The sequence below is a fragment of the Vicugna pacos genome, chromosome 16 (assembly GCF_048564905.1).
Source record: "Vicugna pacos chromosome 16, VicPac4, whole genome shotgun sequence".
In the NCBI taxonomy this organism is placed as follows: domain Eukaryota; kingdom Metazoa; phylum Chordata; class Mammalia; order Artiodactyla; family Camelidae; genus Vicugna; species Vicugna pacos.
In genome coordinates this window covers 61,430,340-61,447,818 of record NC_133002.1, presented here as the reverse complement: position 1 = coordinate 61,447,818, position 17,479 = coordinate 61,430,340, and the positions used below count along the sequence as shown (strand labels likewise).

The following is a 17,479-nucleotide window of genomic DNA, read 5'->3' as shown; positions in this document are numbered from 1 at the left end:
TCCAACATGAACTCCGGCACCCGGCCCTCCGAGCAGCTCAAGCTGTATCCATGCCCACCACCGGGGTAGGCACTGGTTGGGGGGACATCTTGAGGGTGGGGAGAGGGCACTTCAGGCAACACTGACTGCTAACATCAGGAGTGACAGAGGACACCAGCACACCATCACAGACACAGAAAGAAACTCCATGAATAATTACATGCAACATCTGGGCAGTCTGGACGAAATGGACAAATCCCTAGACACACACAAACTATCGGCTGATTCAAGAAGAAACAGAAAGTCTTCACAGAACTGCAACACGCAGAGACTGAATCAGTAACCAAAACCTTCCCAGCAGACACAAGCACGGGGCCGGGGCCTTCCCTGGCGACTCTGCCCAAGGTTTCAACAAGAGTCAACGCCAGTCCTCAGCCTCTTCCCGAAGAGAAGAGAGCGCTTCCTCACCATCCTGTGAGGCCAGTGTTGTCCTCACAGCAAAGCCAGATGGAGACACCACAGGAAAACTGCAGGCCCATGTCCCTCATGAATATAGATGCAAAAATTCTCAGCAAAATACTAGGAAATCAAATTCAGCTGCATAGTAACAGGATTACACACCACGGCCAAGTGGGGTTTATTCCACAAATGCAAGAGTGGCTCAGAATGTGAAAATCAGTCAACATGACAACACCCCACACTAACAGAGTGAAGGCAAGTGAACACTTCAGCAGGTGCAGGAAAAGCACCCGGCCAGCCCAACACCCCTTCACGAGAAAAACAGAGAAGCCAGGAACGGAAGGAACTCCCTCAACCCCACAGAGGGCATCTACGAAAACCCACAGCCGACACCACCGTCTGGGCGAAGGACTGAAAGCTCTCCCCCTAGGGCCAGGAACGGGCAAGGGTGTCCGCTGCCCCCACGTCCATTCAGCACCACCCAAGAGGGTCTAGCCAGGACGGTTGGGCAAGAACACGCCATAAAGGGCACTCAGATTGGGAAGGAGAAATAAAACTTTCTCTACCTGCGAAATACATGACTTTATACATACAACTCCTGAAGCACACACGCATGCGCGTGCACAAACACACACACACACACACACACACACAAATTAGAGCTAATAAATGAGCACAGCAAAGTTGCTGGATACATGATACAAAAACCAGTTGTATTTCTATATAACAGCAGTGAATGATCCAAAAATAAAATTAACAAAACAATTCCACTTACAATAGCATCAAAAAGGATAAAACAGTAATAAACTTAACTAAAAGAAGTACAAGACTTGTACAATGAAAATTATAAAACACTGTCGAAAGAAACTAAAGAAGGTGTAACTAAGTGAAGAGACACCCTGTGCTCAGCGCCTGGAAGAGGTAATCCGCTGAGACAGCAGTGCTCTCCAAACTGGTCCGTGCGGTCACTGTCAAAACCCCAAATGCATTTTTTGGGGGCGGAAATGGACAAGGCGGTTCTAAAACTCGTACAGAATTACAAGGGACCCCCAGATAACTTTACACAAAAATTACTTCAAAATGGGTCAAAGGTCTAAACGTTAAGAGCTGAAGCTACAAAACTCTTCGAAGAAAACAAAGGAGGAAACGCATTTTTTGTGACGTTGCATTAGGCAACGGCTTCTTCACTACGACACCAAAAGCACAAGCAACCAATGAAAAAGATTCATCAAATGTTAAGTCTTTCATTCATCAAAGGGCATCAACAATAAAATGAAGACAACACAGAGCAGGAGGACGTATCTGTAAATCGCACACCTGGAAAGGGTCTGCTATCCAGGACACACAAGGGATTTGTACGGCTCGACAACAAAAAGACAGGTAACAGGTTTTAAAAGGGCAAAGGATTTCAGTGGACGTTTCTCCCAGGAAGACACTCAAACAGCCCACATGCACACGAGAGGCGCGCAGCATCGCCAGTCATCAGGGAAATGCACGTCAAGAGCTCACCCGGATACCGCCTTACCGGCACGCCCGCGTCCAGCAGACAGACAGTGGCAGGCAGAGGGTGTGCAGAAGCGGGAGCCCTGCGTGCTGGTGGCGGGGCTGCAAAAAGGCACGGGTGCCGTGCAAAACAACAGGGAAACACTACAGCTACTTCTCAAGAACGGAAACATAGTGGCACCACGGCACCCAGAAATTTCACCCCTAAGAGAACTAAAAACCTAAGTTCACACAAACACTTGTGCATCGATGTTCGCAGCAGCACTGCTCGTAACAGCCCCCACTGCTGGCCATGCAGCAGTTCAGACGAACCCTGAAAACGCTGTGCTGAGAGAAGCCTGACACAAAGGTCACATGCTGTGACTCCATTCCTATGAGGGACCCAGAATGTGCAAGTTCACAGAGACAGGAAGCCAGCTAGTGGTGGCCAGGGGCTCTGTGCCACAGCCACCCTGCATGGGGCTGCCGCTGCCCGGAGGAAGGGCAGCGTGACCCCATCAGATGCTCCAGCTTTGCCCCAGCGCTGTTGGTACAAAGCCTCCAGGCCCAGCCAGCTCTGCCTGGCTCCCATCCTGCACACCCACACCCTCCCACCCCCTGGTCCTGATGAGCTCTGGGCAGAGAGAGGGCTCCAAGGAGTTAGGAGGGCAGTGATGATGGAGCACCAGGCAGGGGATGAGCTTCCCGAAGCCACCTGAGCAGTGTCCTGGGCACCAGGATGGGGCGCATCTGGGGTGGCTGAGTGCCCTCGGACTCAGCAGGGGTGTGAATGAAGCAGCAGCTGCCTGGGGCCACAGCCAAGTGCCACTGTTTCCCACGTTCTTGGGAACCCCCCAGGACCATGGCTGTGTTCAGGTGGGGATGACCCCCAGAAGGAGCCCCGCCCAGGCCTGCCTGTGCCCAGTGACCGTCAGGGATTTTAGGGAGGCAGCCCCAGGCCGTCCGTCCCTCTGACTGCTAATGTCTCATCGAGGAGCCCAGCTGCTGCTGGACACCCACCACGTTCCATGTACTGGGAACGGACTGCGCCGCTGCCAGCAGGGGCGCCATGCAGATGCTCACACTCAGTCCTCAACCTGACCGAGTGTCTGTACCCCTGCAAGAACACAGGCCCCTCTTGGAGCGCCACCAGATGCCATGTGCCACTTTCTCTGCGGGGAGACAGACCGTGAGGGAGAGGGAGCTGGGGGCACTGTGGGCACAGTGAGCCGGAAGCTGCAGGTACCAAGGTGCAGGCTCCAAAGCCACAGGAACAGCACCCCGGAGCCTGGGCAGGGTGGGCAGACGGCCCAGGGCCTGCTGGGGAGGGCGGGGTGAGCTGCAGCTCCCTGTGTACCCCAGGCTGTGATGAGCAACTGTTTTTCTCAGGCCCAGAACTGGGAGAGTGGAAGCTGAGGGGAGAAGAAAGGTGTGCCCGGGCGGACACCTGGGGAGGCAGCATGAGCAGGACCGCAGATCAGTACCTGGGACAGTCCTTCCAGCTACAGGAGCCCCCTTGGAGGCACTTGTGAAATATGCGAGAACCTGCCGGGCCATCGTGTGCAGCCAGAAGCACGTGGGTGGCATCCAAAGGCCCTCTGGACCTCACCGCCCCCGACTGGGACTGACCCACCTACTGCAGTGTCTGACTAGGGGCTGCTGAGCGGGGAGCCCCACCCCGCCTGACACAGGGCTTCAGGAGTGCAGGTGAAGCAGGAGGGGAAGGCGGGCAGCACCCTGCTGGCCCCAAACCCCAGGCTGCCTTGCTCACTTGTCCCCTTTGCTTCTTTCAGGAGCCCAGGCCCCGGAGGAGAGCTCCCTTCTCATCGTGAGTGAACGGAGAGGTACCAGAGGGCCATGGGGGGAGTGCCGAGACCCGGGGCCTCCCTGGGCTTCCGGCCCAGGCTGCCAAACCACGACAACCAGCTCCTTCCCGACAGGCAGGGTAAGTGGCAAGACAGACCTCCGCTAGCTTCCTCATCCCCTCAGCAAAGGTTCCAGGGCCCTCAGGGGGCCTGGGGGGCGAGCTGGCAGGTGGAGGACCGGGGGCTGCTTGGGAGGCGCACAGGGACCTCCACTGGGACTTCAGCTCACACTGAGAGGAGTGGCCAGGCGGGGGGCCAAGTCAGGGACAGGGCAGAGCTGCTTTCCCAAGTCGAGATGAACTTGGAGGCTGGGTGAAGAGGCTGGCAGGTATAGCAAGCCAGGCTGGCAGGAACAGGGGAGAGCTCTCAACACCTGCACGCAGTGGGGCTGTGGCCTCAGTGGGCGTCCCGTCCTCATAGCCTCAGGCCAGGGCAGCACAGCCCGACACCCATCCCCTCAGGTACTGGCGCTGGCATTCTGTCTGGCACCCCATCCCTGCAGCCCAGACTGCCTGCGCGTCCCCCCACCCTCGGGCCCTTTCCAGGCTCTTCTCCCCCTCATCCAGGACCCATGGGTGCCAGCAGCCACCCCAGACTGCACCCTCCCTGGCCGGGGTGGAAGTGGCTCAATGTGGCTGGCCGGCGGGGAGAGGAGGGCTGGGTTATAAATGAACACAAAGCAAGTGGCATGAGTACTCGGAGGAGCAGATGGGCCAGAAGCCCTGGCCGTGCATACAGTCTGGCAGCTGTAAGCTCACCTGGGCGCTTTTAGAATGAAACCAAAGAAAACACCAGAAAAATCGCCGTGAACGCCGAGCCCCTTCCCGTGCTCCTGGGAAACTAATCTCAGGTGCTTTTTCTGGGTCTGGCGCTCTGCTGCGTGAGCTCCATCCTCTGCTGAGCTTGCTCCAGGCCCTCAGGCCTCATGACCGCGGAATGAGGAGGCAGCCCCCTGGCCCATCTGAGCAGGGCGGTGCCTGCTGTGTCCCCATGTCCTGGGGCCGGGCTGCCCGCTTCTGGAGGGCCGCTCCCCGAGTCCCTACAGATGAACTGGAGCGGTGCCGTGGGCAGCCCGAGAGTCTTCCAGGCGACCAGCGTGGGCCACCCTCAGCCCTGGCCCTGGGCGTCTGGGCCTGGGGCTCTCTGGTGTGTCCTGGGGCCTTGGCTGCGGGCTTCAGGGGGCCTGTCCTTACCTGCCAGCTCTTCTGAGACTCCCTCGGGGCATGCCCTTGGCCTTGGTGCCTTCCTGCTCCTGGTAATAACATTGAGAAAGGGCAGCATCAAATGCCAGAGCCCCCTCGCTCCCCAGTTAGGCCCTGGAGACCGTGCCACCTGGATGCTTGGGGCCCTGTGGGCCCAGGCCAGAGGACGAGGTGGATCCCAACAGCCAGCCCCCAACCCCTGGAGAGCTTGGGGTTCCCAGCTACAACTTCCCCAAGTTCTCAAAGCAGCTCAGCTGGGCCCAGGACAGCACAGCTTGAAGGGGAAGGGAGCATAAAGGAAACACCGTGCTTGCAACGACTCCTGGTGGGAGAGGACACCCCAGCTGCCTCAGCGTCCTCGTCTGCAAAGTGACCTCAGTGCCTGCCTCCAGTAAGTGCTGTCAGGATGGGGTAATCAGCCACCTCTGGCTGTCACTACACAACATGGCAGGATGAGACACTGTGCAGCCACACAGCTGAGGAAACAGGCTCAGAGAGCTGGTGGTGCCTAGCCAGGCCCACCCGACTTGCTTGCCCTGTGTGAGAGCCCACACCCCAGTGCCTCACGGATAAATGGATCAAGACAGGTGGGGAGCCACCCTGGTGGGAGGCGGGCCTTGGGCTTTGGGGGTTTCTGGAGAGTTCCCACTGAACATGGAGTCACACCAGCCCCTCATGTTCTGCTGGCTCCTCTTCTGTCCCTTCAGGAACTCTGCCTCCCTGCCTGGCCCTACACATCTGGCCTGAGCCTCAGCGCACAGCAGGGAGAGGCTCAGCCACCGGAAACAGCCCCCTGTGGGCATGACCCGGACACCTCGGCACTCACCTCTCCCGCCCTGGGGCAGGGGCGCCACCGATGCCCAGGGTCCTGCGGATGTAGCCTCGGGAGCGGATGTCAGCCTGGGGAGGGGGGTGGCTCGAGTGAGAGGTGGCAGCTGGGGTCCCGAGCTGGCCTCTGGACGAGCCCCAGCCCGGCAGCCTGGACCCCCCATGGAAGCCCTGCCTTCGGGACCAGGCGCAGCAGCCCCGTGGTGTGTGGGTGACACAGTGCCAGGCCCTCTCGTCAAGATGCTCCATGGCATGTCCCCAAAGGGCCTGAGGGAACGTACTGGGTGCCCCCCCTGTTTCTGCCGGCTTCCACTGGGCTCACAGTTTGTGCTTCCCTGTAGGTTTTGTCTGAGCCCAAGGTTTCTCTGCTAAAACCCTTTTTTCTGCACACTGCCCTCAGCCCAGCTTGTCTGTCCTCACTTTTGGCTCATCTGTCTCCTGGCTGGTGTCAGCTGTGACCCCTGTCCCTGGGGAAGTGTCTAGAAAGTTCTGCGGAGTCTCCAGAACGAAAGGGGGCTTGCAAGCCACAGACTGGGATCAGGGGAGACCCTGGGCAGAGGGGATCAGGCCTGAGTGGGACCCTCCAGGACCTTGCTGCCTGGACACTCCCACAGGCTGACCCCCACCGGGGGGGGGTCTGTCCTCAGGAAGCCCCTGATCCCAGCTCAGATGGGCTTAGCCCTGCTTCGCCCCGCATGACAAGACACGGCAACTAATCCCCCAGCTGCTTCTGCTTCAGAGTGAAGGGGCACGCGGGCAGGGTGGGCAGCAGGGTGCCCAGGGGAAAGGCCCCACAGAGGCGAGGCGTACCTCCCGCCCTCCGCAGCAGCAGCCCGGCCCAGCCTGACACACAGACAACAGACCTGGGGCCAAGGGAGCAGGCACTGAGCCCTCTCTTACCCTCTCCTCAGAGCTTCCAGAAGTGGTCAGGAGGAAGAATTGTAAACAGGCAAGCAGGTCGAGCAAGAAGACGGACAAAGAGACCGCCAGTGCTGCTGGACAAGGCTTCTCCCCCACCCCAATCCTCAGAAGTGCCAGGGCCGGTGGGCTCCTGGGCGCAGACAGCTGGCTCTTTACTAGGGCAGACACATGGTCCTTGCCCACATAAGGGGCTCATGGGACTTTAGAGGGCATCCTCTACCTGCAAGGACACGACCACCACACACTCTGGGGCAAAGCGAGGCACAGAGGGGACAGAGCCCTGCCCACTGTTCCAGCTCAGCAGAGTCCCTGGCTCTGAAGACCTGGGGAGAGTTTTTGGGTCTCCCAGCCCAACCTGTGTGAGGTTGCACAGGTGGGTGGGAATGGGGGAGGGAAGGCCTCCTGGGGCCAGGACTCACACCCAAGGCTTGAGAACCCTCACACCTACGAACCCTGTACATGGGTCGGTGGACACTCAGCCAGTCCACTCTAAATGCCACCCCAGAGGCCTCGTCTCTGCACCGCCCTGAGAGGGGCTGGCAGCAGGGGCTGAGAACCGCAGCCTTGTGCGGACTGCTACTGCCACCTGGAGGCCAGCCTGCACACCAGCAGCTGGGAGGCCCCAGGCCCAGAGGTGGGCAGCAGGTGCTGGGGGAGGCAGAGCCAGGGCCCTCAAGCTTCCAGCGTCACCAGCTGGTGCTGAGCTGAGAGGACGGGGCAGGCCCGTGGCCTCTCTGGCAGGCTGCCTCGTGCTGAAGCAGCACAGGCCTCAGGCAGATGGGGAGCAGCAGGCCGCGCACAGAGCCACGGCTGTGATGGCAAATCCGAGTGTCCCCTCTGGACTCACATCCAGAGCCCAGTGGTGCACCTGAGGTTCTGTCACAGCCGTGACACTCACAGGCTTCCACCCGCCCATCCCTGCCCAGGCTCCAGCCACATCTTCCTTCAGGTTTCTGGGCAGCAGGCTTTCTGGCCCCAGGGCCTTTGCAAATGTCAGTCCTCCGGCCTTCCCCCTACTCTTCCAGCAGGTCTCTTCCTGAGGACGGCTCCTCACGGATGCTCACCCCACGGGCTTCCTGCCGTGCACCTGCTGTGACTGTTGCCTCCTTGCCACTGAGGCGAGCCCAAGGGCACCGTGCACGCGGTTCTGCCTCCCGTGCCTGCAGACAGCTTTTTCTCAGCTGGGCCGACTCGTTCACTAGAGTTCTGATCTCCGGGTCCCAAGCTAGGCGCTGGGTGCCTGGCATGGCCACACCTTGGAGTCTCCTGACTGGCACCCTTGGCACAGGTCTTCCCTAGCCTTGCCCAGGAGCCTCACAGGGGCCTCCCTAGCTGAGGACGGCCACTCCCTCCCTGCCAGCTAGGCAGTTTGGCCCTCAGGGGCTGGCAGGCCGCTCTGCCGCTTGAGCTGATGTCAGCTGATCCTCCTGAGGACCCAGGGTGCAGGAGGCTGAGAGGCTGAGTGCAGGGGCCCAGTGGGCCACAGGGCCTGGGCAGGGCAGGGCTGCAGGATGAGCCCCAGGGAGCTCTGCACCCTCCAGGCCCTGTTCCGCCCAGCACGCCCGGCGTGGCCCAGACTCTTCCACAGGTGCTTACAGGCCTCTCCTTGCCCGGGGGCACGGCAAGGGCAGGCGCTGTGAGTCAGCCCACCCACCTGGCGCACGGGCTCCGGGATCCGAAACCTGCAGCAGCCATGGGTCAGGCGCACGGCTGCCTCCAGGCTCATCTTGTGGCCCACAGAGACGTAGAGGGGTTTGGTGCTGTGGTCATGGCTCCTCAGGGCCTGGGACAGGAGAGCAGGGTCAGGGCGCTGGGGCAAGCTCTGTGGGCTGGAGGATGGACAACTCGTCCTGGGTGGCAGGAGGGAGCTTGGGGCGCCGCCAGCACCCTCGGGCGCCTTCCTGCTGCTTGTCTTGGGGATGGGGAGGGGTGAGCGAGGGCTTGGAGGTCCCCTCAGTACAGTGAGGGAGGGGAGGAAAGAGATGCAGGCACAGCCCAGGTCAGCCCGAGCGGTGGGAAGACGGAGAGGCGGACGGGTTCTGGCGTGCATGCGTACACAGGTACTGGCGCTCGGATGACAGGTCTGCCTTGGTGGGGCACAGGTCCCTGGCCACTCACCATGCCCAGGACGGTCCCGGAGCCTCCCATCAGTGGGAACGAGTCTCCTCCAGCCCTCAGGAGTCGTATCTGGAGAACAGAGAGAAGACTTGGGGAAACACGTTTCTTGGTGACGGGCTGAGGCAGGCCAGAGACGGAAGGGCCCATCTGTGAGTGGACCGTGCGTCCAGGGCGCTGCCCAGCCTGACGAGGTGCTCCCTCCTCATCCCACAGCGGAGAAGGGGCAGCAGCCCGCCCAGGCCCCCGAGTCGGGGGTGGAGGCAGCCGGCTGGCGCACACACAGGGCCACACCCGCCTGAAGCCACTTACTTCCCGCCGCTTTCTCTCCTGCTAGAGACGCGAGCACTTGATTCAACCCAACAAACTTCTGGGGCTGGGGCTGGGGCTGGGCGTGGGTGCTGGCCCCCTGAGCGGCCCAGAGGCCCTGCCAGCTCAACAAGCAAAGCGGGCACGGGGACCAGGAGGACGAGGGGACACAGCTGAGCCCTGTTCTCAGCCAGCTGTCTGGACAGGAGAGCCACACGCGTCACTAGCTCCCTCCGAAGTGGGCCCAGAGGGAGACGCCCCAAGGCGGGTGGCGTGTGGAGAAGTACTCAGCCCCGCACAGGCCCCAGATGCCACGTGGAGCGCCACGGCAGAGGCAAGCTCGCAGCCAGGATGCTGGGAGAGGAGCTCGAGTCTCCCGCGATGGCCCACCACCCACGGGGCACCCAGGGTGTGCAGAGAAAGCGGGTCTTCCTCACTCGGGCCCGCAATCCAGGACAGGCGGGGGAGGGCGCCCTGGGCAGGGTTGGCCCGCAGCGTGTGGCCTTTGTGCGTCGCTCCCACAGGCCCCTCACCTTCTCCTTGTGCAGAGCGCTGTTCTCCAGCCCGTCAACCTGCAGCAGTTTCTTGGCCACCCCGACACAGGGCAGGTCTGTGAGGACGCCGAGGTGGCAGGCCACCCCAAAGCCTGTGGGGGCAGAGGAGGGTGAGGCTGGGGTGGTGGGATGTCAGCCCAGCAGTCTAGAGATGCAGGGACTGGGGCCACACCATGGCCTTGCCAAGCTCCTCCACGTGAACAGAGGCCTATGGGGCGAGGGCCGGGGAGCAGGCCTCTGAGCCCCACCCGGCTTTCTGGGTGGTGGGCTGGGCACAGGACACCCCCTCCACCCCCCCAAGATTAGGAGCCGAATTAGCGTGCTCACTCACTTCACCTGCTTCTCCTTTTACTTTCTGGCACCTTCCCTCCTCCCCCTCTCCTTTGTGGCCACCATCAGACCTCTGCGTTTCTGCCCCCCAACTCTCCCAGGGCCACGGGGCCCCTGCCAGGAGGCCAGGATTGCAGCGCCTGGGGTCCAGGCCCAGAGCTGGCCTGCTGGCCCTGTGCTAGCATCCAGGGTTGCTCTGGGCCCACAGGCTTCCAGGGCAGGAGCTGGAAAGCCCATGCCACCCCTTCCCGCCCCCTCTGCTGCCCACCCCCCAGCTTTGCCCCTCCCCCTCAGCCGTCCTGCCCTGGGCCGGTTTCCCCACGTCCGTGGGGGACGGGCACACCTTTCTGCTCCTGCCTGGTTTCAGGCAAGGGCCTGTCAGGACGCAGGGTGGGCTGCCAGCAGGACAGGCTGGCTCAGCTCAGGGATGACTTCTGGTAGCATCAGGTCCCAACCGGACGGTGGTCCCTGAGCTGGGCCAGTGCAGGCTGGTGGGGGGGTGGTCAGGGAAGTCACGGGGGTGGGCAGGAAAGAGGCGGAGTGAAGAGGAGGAGGGATTCTCTGCCAGGGGTCTTGACAGGAAAGCAAAGCCAGCAGGAGCGCCAGTGCCAGGCCCCCTCCGGGTCCCTCTAGGGAGAATTACCTCGGTGGTGGAGCACCCCATTTCCGTCCACGAACAGGACCTGGAAAAGCCACGGGAACGTCCCAGTCAGCTGAAGTGCCCCTTGCCCCTCAGGCGGGGGCGACCCGGAGCAGCAGGAGGGGCCCAGCTTTCTAGGCCGTGTCCCTCTGCTCTGGGCAAAAGCGTTTCTCCTGGAAGCTCACAGGGTCTCCCCAGGCAGTGCCTTGCGGGAGGCCCTCCCCTCCTGCCCAGCCGAGGTACCTGCCTGGGGCACAAGGTGGGGCTCCTTCTCCCGCAGCCGCCGCACCGCGTCCACCATGAAGAATACTTCTCGGAAGGCCAGGAAGCCCGACACGTAGGGGGCCGTCAGGCTAACCATTCGGCAGTCCTCATACACCACCTACCACCAGGCACCCAGGTCACCGCACGCCCTGTGGTCCTGGCCACCTGTCTCCCCACACGCCCTCAGCCCTCGTCCATCAATCCTTTCCATTGCCAGCTCCCTCCCCGTCTCCCAGGCCCACCCCCAAGGCCCCCTTCCCTGCCTCACTAACTGGGGATGGGTGATCCACCCTGCAGATGAGCAGCGGGTGTCAAATGCTGCCGTTTCCAAGTCCTGGCCACACCTGGTGTGGACCAGCCCCTCCTGAGGCTGCCTCCTTTGTAAATCAGAGCTGTCCCCCACCACCCACCTCTGCCCTCCCCTCTTCTGCCAGGCTGTCTGGGGGCTCACAGAAGACAAAGCACAAGAAGCGCCTGTGGATAAGGACATCTCAGCGTTAGAAGGTACATTAGAAGGGGCTTCAGGGAAGAAAAGGCCAGGTCTTCATGGCGGCTACAACAGCCAGAAGGGCAAGTCCAGCCTCACAAGAGACTGCGAGTGTTTTAGAGAAAGGACAGGCGCCACCTCAGTGAGGCAGTCTGGAAGAGAACCGGGTTCCAGGGGACGGCAGGGTCCAAAAAGGAAAACTCTGAGGCCGTGACTGCAAATAACTCCAGAGAGGGAGGGGGGACGCCCCAGGGATGGTGCGCTAAAAGGCCTTGCGCACACTGGGAGGAGCGGGGCCATGGGTCTGGGGCAGGGCCAAGGGTCAGGGGCTGGTGGATCTGCTGGGGACCATCCAGACAGCTGTCACACGCTCTGGTAGACTGTCCTTCCAACTGAGAAGTCCTAACACCCCTGTCAGTACTGGAACAGGGGCCAGCTCAGACCACAGAACGCCAGCCCGAAGGCCCCTTAACCTTGACATGTCATTAGAGCCAGACCGGCCTGAGATGGAGAACGCTTCTCACTCAGCACACATCCTCCAGAACCCTCAGACATCCCCAATTGTGACTGACCACCCTCCTGACCCCAGTCTCTTGGTGACAGCTTTCAAAATCATACTCGCACCCCTCCCACAAAGCTGGGTCATAACCACACGTCCCCACGTGAAGGGACTGCAGTAACGGCACAGAGGAGGGGCTTGTCTTTCCAACACTTTCATCACTGACTCACAGGAAACGTACCAAACTGCCAACGACCCAAAGCGGGCAGTGTCTAACTCGATGACAGACCAGAGAATTCGATCCACAGCGAACCCCGCAGGCTGGAGTGCTGAACCCCATACAGCAGAATGCGTCCTCACAGGGACACACATGAACGCCAGCTGTGGCCCGAGTTCCCACAGGACGATGGTGGCTGCTACATCTGAATCTCTCCCCAGAAACTCCAGAAACCAGAGACACGCAAAAGGGGAGAAAAATCCCCTCTACCCAGCGCCTACGGGGTACCCACAACTGGGGCACAAGCCGATTACAAGCGTCAGTGTGTGCCTACGTGTGCAAATAAGCAGCCCAGACTTGCAGAGCCGGCTCCAGGCCCCGGGCTGGACAGGCAGGTGGGGACGGCCAAGGGTAGGGCGTGTGGCGGGGAGCCTGATGGCATGAGAGCTCGTGGGCAGCCCCAGCCAGCAGGGACTGGAGAGAAGGGGCTTGGAAGTCCACGGGGCCATCACAGCTTTATCAGGAAGATGTTCCTCTGGGGAGAAGCAGGTGAGCCCTGGGGGCTCGTGGAGAAGCAGGCGAGGCTAGAAGTGTAACGTTCCTCAGAAACGAGAGGATCACAGAACTGGAAGACACGCCGGCCACTTTGCTTCAGAAGAGGACACTATTTACTGGTGAGACTACACTTCACTGTCCCTTGTGACTTAAGAAACCCAGTGGGCCACCCGAACCCCCAGCCCTTGAGTTTCCTGTTTAAGCAGCATTTAAAGTGAACAGTAAAAGGCTGTACAGAGGTACGAGGACTCAGAAGGCGATAATCAAACCTGGTGAGCTGACAAAGTGCTGCCCCAGTCAGGCAGCAGGAAAACCAACCGAACGGCGGACAGAGAACCCCACACGGCAGAAATAAAAACGCAGATCAGCAACGGACCAAAACACCGGCAAGGAGGAAAACCCAGCATACGTACGACTGAAGACAAGAAACAAAACTATGGAGGGAAACCAATACTTAAAACCACCATCCAAGAAACGTTCCAAAAATACCAGGCGCTTTGACCCTCCATATGGAGAGCCAACGGGGAACCTGGGGAAGCTAACACGGAACGGTCAGCGCAGGACGTCTCAGCAAACAAACAAAGCAAAACAAAACTCCCCACAGCAAACGGGACCTACTGGCAACAGTGACTGCAACATAAACTACGTCACAAGTTCGAGAGACCAGAGAACAACACAAAAGCAGCTCTAAGAAACAGATGGCGGCAACCGGGGAAATGGGATAAAGAATGGAGTTCAGGTATTTATGGAATTAGGTGAATATCCTCAGGTGTGATAACGACACTGCCCTCTTGCAGAAAAATGTCATTCTCAGCACAGGCCTGGGGAGCCGCCACAAGCTCTGGGAGGCACCCTCCAACCTCAGTACGCACACACAGGGGAGACGGCAAAATCAGAAAAAGCTGACACTTAAGCAGCGGGTATTTGAGTGTTCAACGAATTAGTCTTTCAACTTTTTAGTAAGAGTGCACATTCTCAAGTCAGAAACCTGGGAGGAGGAGAAGTCAATTGTGCAGTGAGCAGGTGGGCACAACCTGGGTGCTCAGCAATCCGTGAAGATCCGCACGTTCCACCCTAAGCCAACGTCCACGTGGCGCCCTGGTCCCGAACTGCACTTAGAGAAATGATCTGCGAGTCAGCTCCCCCCACCAATGGCCAAACTGCACTTGACGTAGTCAGGTCAATGCCGGGGCGTAAAGATGGGCCCTGCTCACTGCGGGCACAGTTGGAGGGCCGGCGAGGGAGCTGGAAGCACCTCAGTGAGGCTCTCAGGACAGAGCAGACAAGACAGGAGAGCCCAGAGCTGCCTGCTGACAGTGGGAGGGCTGGCAGAGGAGGGCGGGAACCGTCTGCTCTGTGCTCTGGACCTGAAGGCGGAAGTCACAACCAGGCAATTTCAGCTCCGTGGGGAAAAGAACACACTGACCAGGGCTCTGACCGTGCAATGGACTATTGTGAGGCCACGACTCGTCAGGGACGCTGAGGAAAGGACTCCCAGCTGCGGGGAAGGTAGACCAGTGACTCAGCCTGGCTTTGCTCTGGAATCACAGGGAAGAGGTTTGTTGGTTTGTTTTTAAAAGGCAAATACCGGTAAACGAGGTAGGTTCGGGAACCTTTTTTTTTGAAATAACTTTATTGAGATACAGCTCACTACCATAAAGTTACTTGAAGAGTATCTTCAGTGCTTTCTGGTGTTTAGAGTCGTGCGACCATAAACATAATCGAATTTTAGAACATTTTCACCACCCTCAGAATCATCTTGTCCCCACTAGCAGTCACCCTTCATCCATCCCACTCCCCAGCCCTTGGCAACGATGAATCTACTTTCTGTCCCTACGGATTTGCCTACGGAATCTGTATTTCTATACACACTTCCGAGCAACTGCACAGATCCATGGTTGGGCATTTGGGAGTCACTGGGCCAGACTCTTCCAAGATCCTTTCCCAGTCTAAGCCTCTATACCACAGGGCGACAAGTGCTGACCACATCCAAGCAGCAAGCACTTGGCTGAGAGCTGGGGTTACAGAAGAAATATGGCATAACCCCAACCTTGAGACTCTGCAGATGGTGAGAAAAACAGAATATAAACCAACTTTTTCTTTTCTTTGAGGTAAGGAGACTCTGCTTAAACAGTTACTGTAATGAGGGGAGGAGGACTGTTGGAACAGGAAGAGCGCTCTGACCACAGGCCATAAGATCCGCAAGTATCTCGTAATCTGGTAACTTCAACATGGTGTGAGAAGTACTGCACCGGCACACGTGTAGAAAGAGGTCAAGGACAGAGACGAGGGAACAGCTAATTCTGCCGGTAGAGCAAGGGACAGAGCAATGGGAACAAGTGAATCGGGTCTTGAAAAGCGAGCAGCTGTCCCCCGAGTTAACAGAGGCTGACACTCACTGTGACAGGTGCCACGTGCCCGTTATGCTAGCGCTTTCCAGGCATGACCTCGTTTACTCCCCATCAAACTCCAAGTTGGGTATCAGTACATCTCTGCTAAACTTTGACTACAGGGTCTTCCAAGTAAAGCAAAAGACACCGAAGCAGGAAGACGCAGCTTTGGGAGCAGGTTGGGGGGGGGCACACTGGAGCTGCAGAGCCTGAGATTTCCCTGTCAAGGCTCTTCTTTAGACAAGGCTTCCTGAGCTGTTCACTCCAAAGGAATAATGGGCACACTGTTCCTTCAAGTATCTACTCCAGCATCTTCTACGTGCCAGGCATGGAACTAAGTGCCAAGGCTACAACCCTGGGCAGAACAGCAGTGGCTCCTACTATCGTGGAGCTTACACTCTGGTAGGGGAGACAGGCCAATTCCATCCCAGTGTGGTGAAGAGGAAGGAGAAGGTGCTGGGCGCAACTCCTGAACCTGCAGGATGAAGGGGGGGCTTACTTGAGGACCAAAGACATGAGGAAGAGTTAGTCAGATGAAAAACATTCTAGGACAGGAAACTTCACTGCAAAAGTGAGGCAGGCAGATACAGCACGGCACGTCTGAGGAACCCGAAGTCCTCCAGTCTGGGGAGAGGGTAAGGAGTGTGGGTGGTAGCAAGGGCCAAGCCTACGATGAGTTACACTGAACAGGGGTCAGGTCTTGGAAAGCCTCTTATAAGCGCTTTGTGAGTGTTACTTTTATTGACCTTGAGATCACAAGATGGGCACTTAAGGGTTTCAAGTGGACTAGGTGGTGACCTGCTCACATTTGCTTTTTAGGAAAACTGCTCTGCTTGCAGCATGGAACAGGAACCCAGTGAAGGTTCTGCCTGTCACCTACAGAAGAGGTGACAGTGGCACAGCCAGGGAAGGAGCAGCAGGGATGCTGACCAGGGGACAGACTCCAGCGATATTTAGGGGGTGGAAAAAAATGGAGTTAGTGTGTGACTGACTGTGAGGAGTCTGGGAAGACAAGAGATTTCCGGCTTGAGTAAGTTGGGAGTGTGTTGCTGTGGGTCCCCGACATGGGGAGCCCAAGACGATGGCCAGACCTGGAGATCATGCGTTAATTCGGTACCTCAGTCACAGAATTTATTTAGAGTTTATCCCCCTCCTCTTTTTGCCAAAAGCTTCCCAGTTTATTAACGAACTTCCACAAAAGGAGAAGCGGGGTTCTACCTTGGCACCGTTCCCTGCCTAGGGCCCCGCCTCTCCCACTAACGCACCCCGAGCCCAAGCTGCGCGGCCCCTGGCCAGCGCCCCCCGGGGGTTACCTCGAGCTCAGGGTAGCTAAGCACCACCAGGGACGCGCAGGCGCCAACACTGTCGCCCTTCACAAAGGACACGTCCACGCCCCCGACCCTCTGCAGGCCCGAGAAGGCGGGGTCCCGCTGCCACGCCTCCGTGTCCCGGTCCACGACAAGGGCCTTCAGCCGGGCTTGCTCCCTGAGGACAAACACGCGTCCAGGCCCGGGAGTCAGTCAGGGCTCTTCCGGGGACCCTCCCGCCCTCACACCGCGCCCCCACCGCACCCGAGGCCGGCCCGGGGGACCCTCCTGTTTCGCCCCCCCTCCCCCGGAACTCCGGACGCGGGGCCGGAAGCCACAACTCCCGAAGGCCCTTCCGCCTGCACGCCGGATGCGGGCTCCGGCCCCCGCGGCCCCAAAGCCGGGCGTTACGAGGCCCGAGGCCCGCGGAGAGCCGAGTCGCTCCAGCCCCCGAACCCTGCACGTCCCCCGGCCCCATTACCGTTTCCAGAGCGACAGGGTTTCCGCCGGCAGTCTCGTCGCCACCTTGGCAGCCATGGCGCGGCCCTGAGCGTCGCTTCCAGTGGCGTCACTTCCGGAGCGCCGCGCGCAGGCGCCGGGCGTCGCCGTCGCCATGGCAGCGCTCGGTGGGGCTCCCAGGATGCTGCCGCCTTGTGGCCGGAGGTCCCCGCTGGAGAGGCGCGCCGAGGAGGAGCCGCCGCCGCCGCCGCCGCCGCCGCCGCCGCCGCCGCCGCCGCCGCCGCCGCCGCCGCCGCCGCCGCCGCCGCCGCCGCCGCCGCCGCCGCCGCCGCCGCCGCCGCCGCCGCCGCCGCCGGTCCAAGTCGGCCTTTCCCACCGCCATCGAGGAAGGAAAGTCGTCCCGCTTCAGGGCCCCTGGCGGGGTGTGCAAGTTGCACTGAAAAACGCAGGTCTGCAGAGAAATGCACGTGTACACATTTGATTGAATTTCTGCATGTTCGGGGGAGCTTTCACTGGAGAATGAAGACACCAAGAAGTGACCACAGTGGGAAGCTTAATTCGTTTTAGAGAAAGTGTTACCCAGTCCGAGCTCATACTGCTCCTCAGGCTGACAGGCC

At 59.6% G+C, this 17,479-nt stretch overlaps 1 protein-coding gene across 3 annotated transcripts; it reads right to left on the bottom strand.

The window, feature by feature from the left end:
- Positions 1–1,132: 1,132 nt before the first annotated feature.
- On the bottom strand, positions 1,133–17,000 carry ENDOV (endonuclease V). Of its 3 annotated transcripts, XM_072939790.1 has the most exons (9): positions 16,885–17,000; positions 16,410–16,581; positions 10,932–11,066; positions 10,688–10,727; positions 9,694–9,806; positions 8,855–8,923; positions 8,391–8,519; positions 5,814–5,887; positions 1,133–5,037 (listed from the first exon to the last, which is right to left on the bottom strand). In XM_072939790.1, the coding sequence occupies exons 1-9, from the start codon at positions 16,938–16,940 to the stop codon at positions 4,893–4,895; spliced, it is 933 nt and encodes a 310-aa protein (XP_072795891.1). In that variant the 5' UTR covers positions 16,941–17,000; the 3' UTR covers positions 1,133–4,892. The 3 variants fall into 3 exon arrangements, with proteins under 3 accessions (XP_072795891.1, XP_072795892.1, XP_072795893.1); XM_072939791.1 differs by lacking the exon at positions 8,391–8,519; XM_072939792.1 differs by lacking the exon at positions 10,932–11,066.
- Between the last annotated feature and the right edge of the window lie 479 nt (positions 17,001–17,479).

Coding starts and splice junctions, on each gene's coding strand:
- ENDOV (XM_072939790.1), bottom strand. CDS start 16,940: ATGGCTGCCAAGGTGGCGACGAGACTGCCGGCGGAAACCCTGTCGCTC. Junction 16,582..16,884: donor ACCCTGTCGCTCTGGAAACG/GTAATGGGGCCG, acceptor GTTTGTCCTCAG/GGAGCAAGCCCGGCTGAAGG. Junction 8,520..8,854: donor CCGGGACCGTCCTGGGCATG/GTGAGTGGCCAG, acceptor CTCCTGTCCCAG/GCCCTGAGGAGCCATGACCA.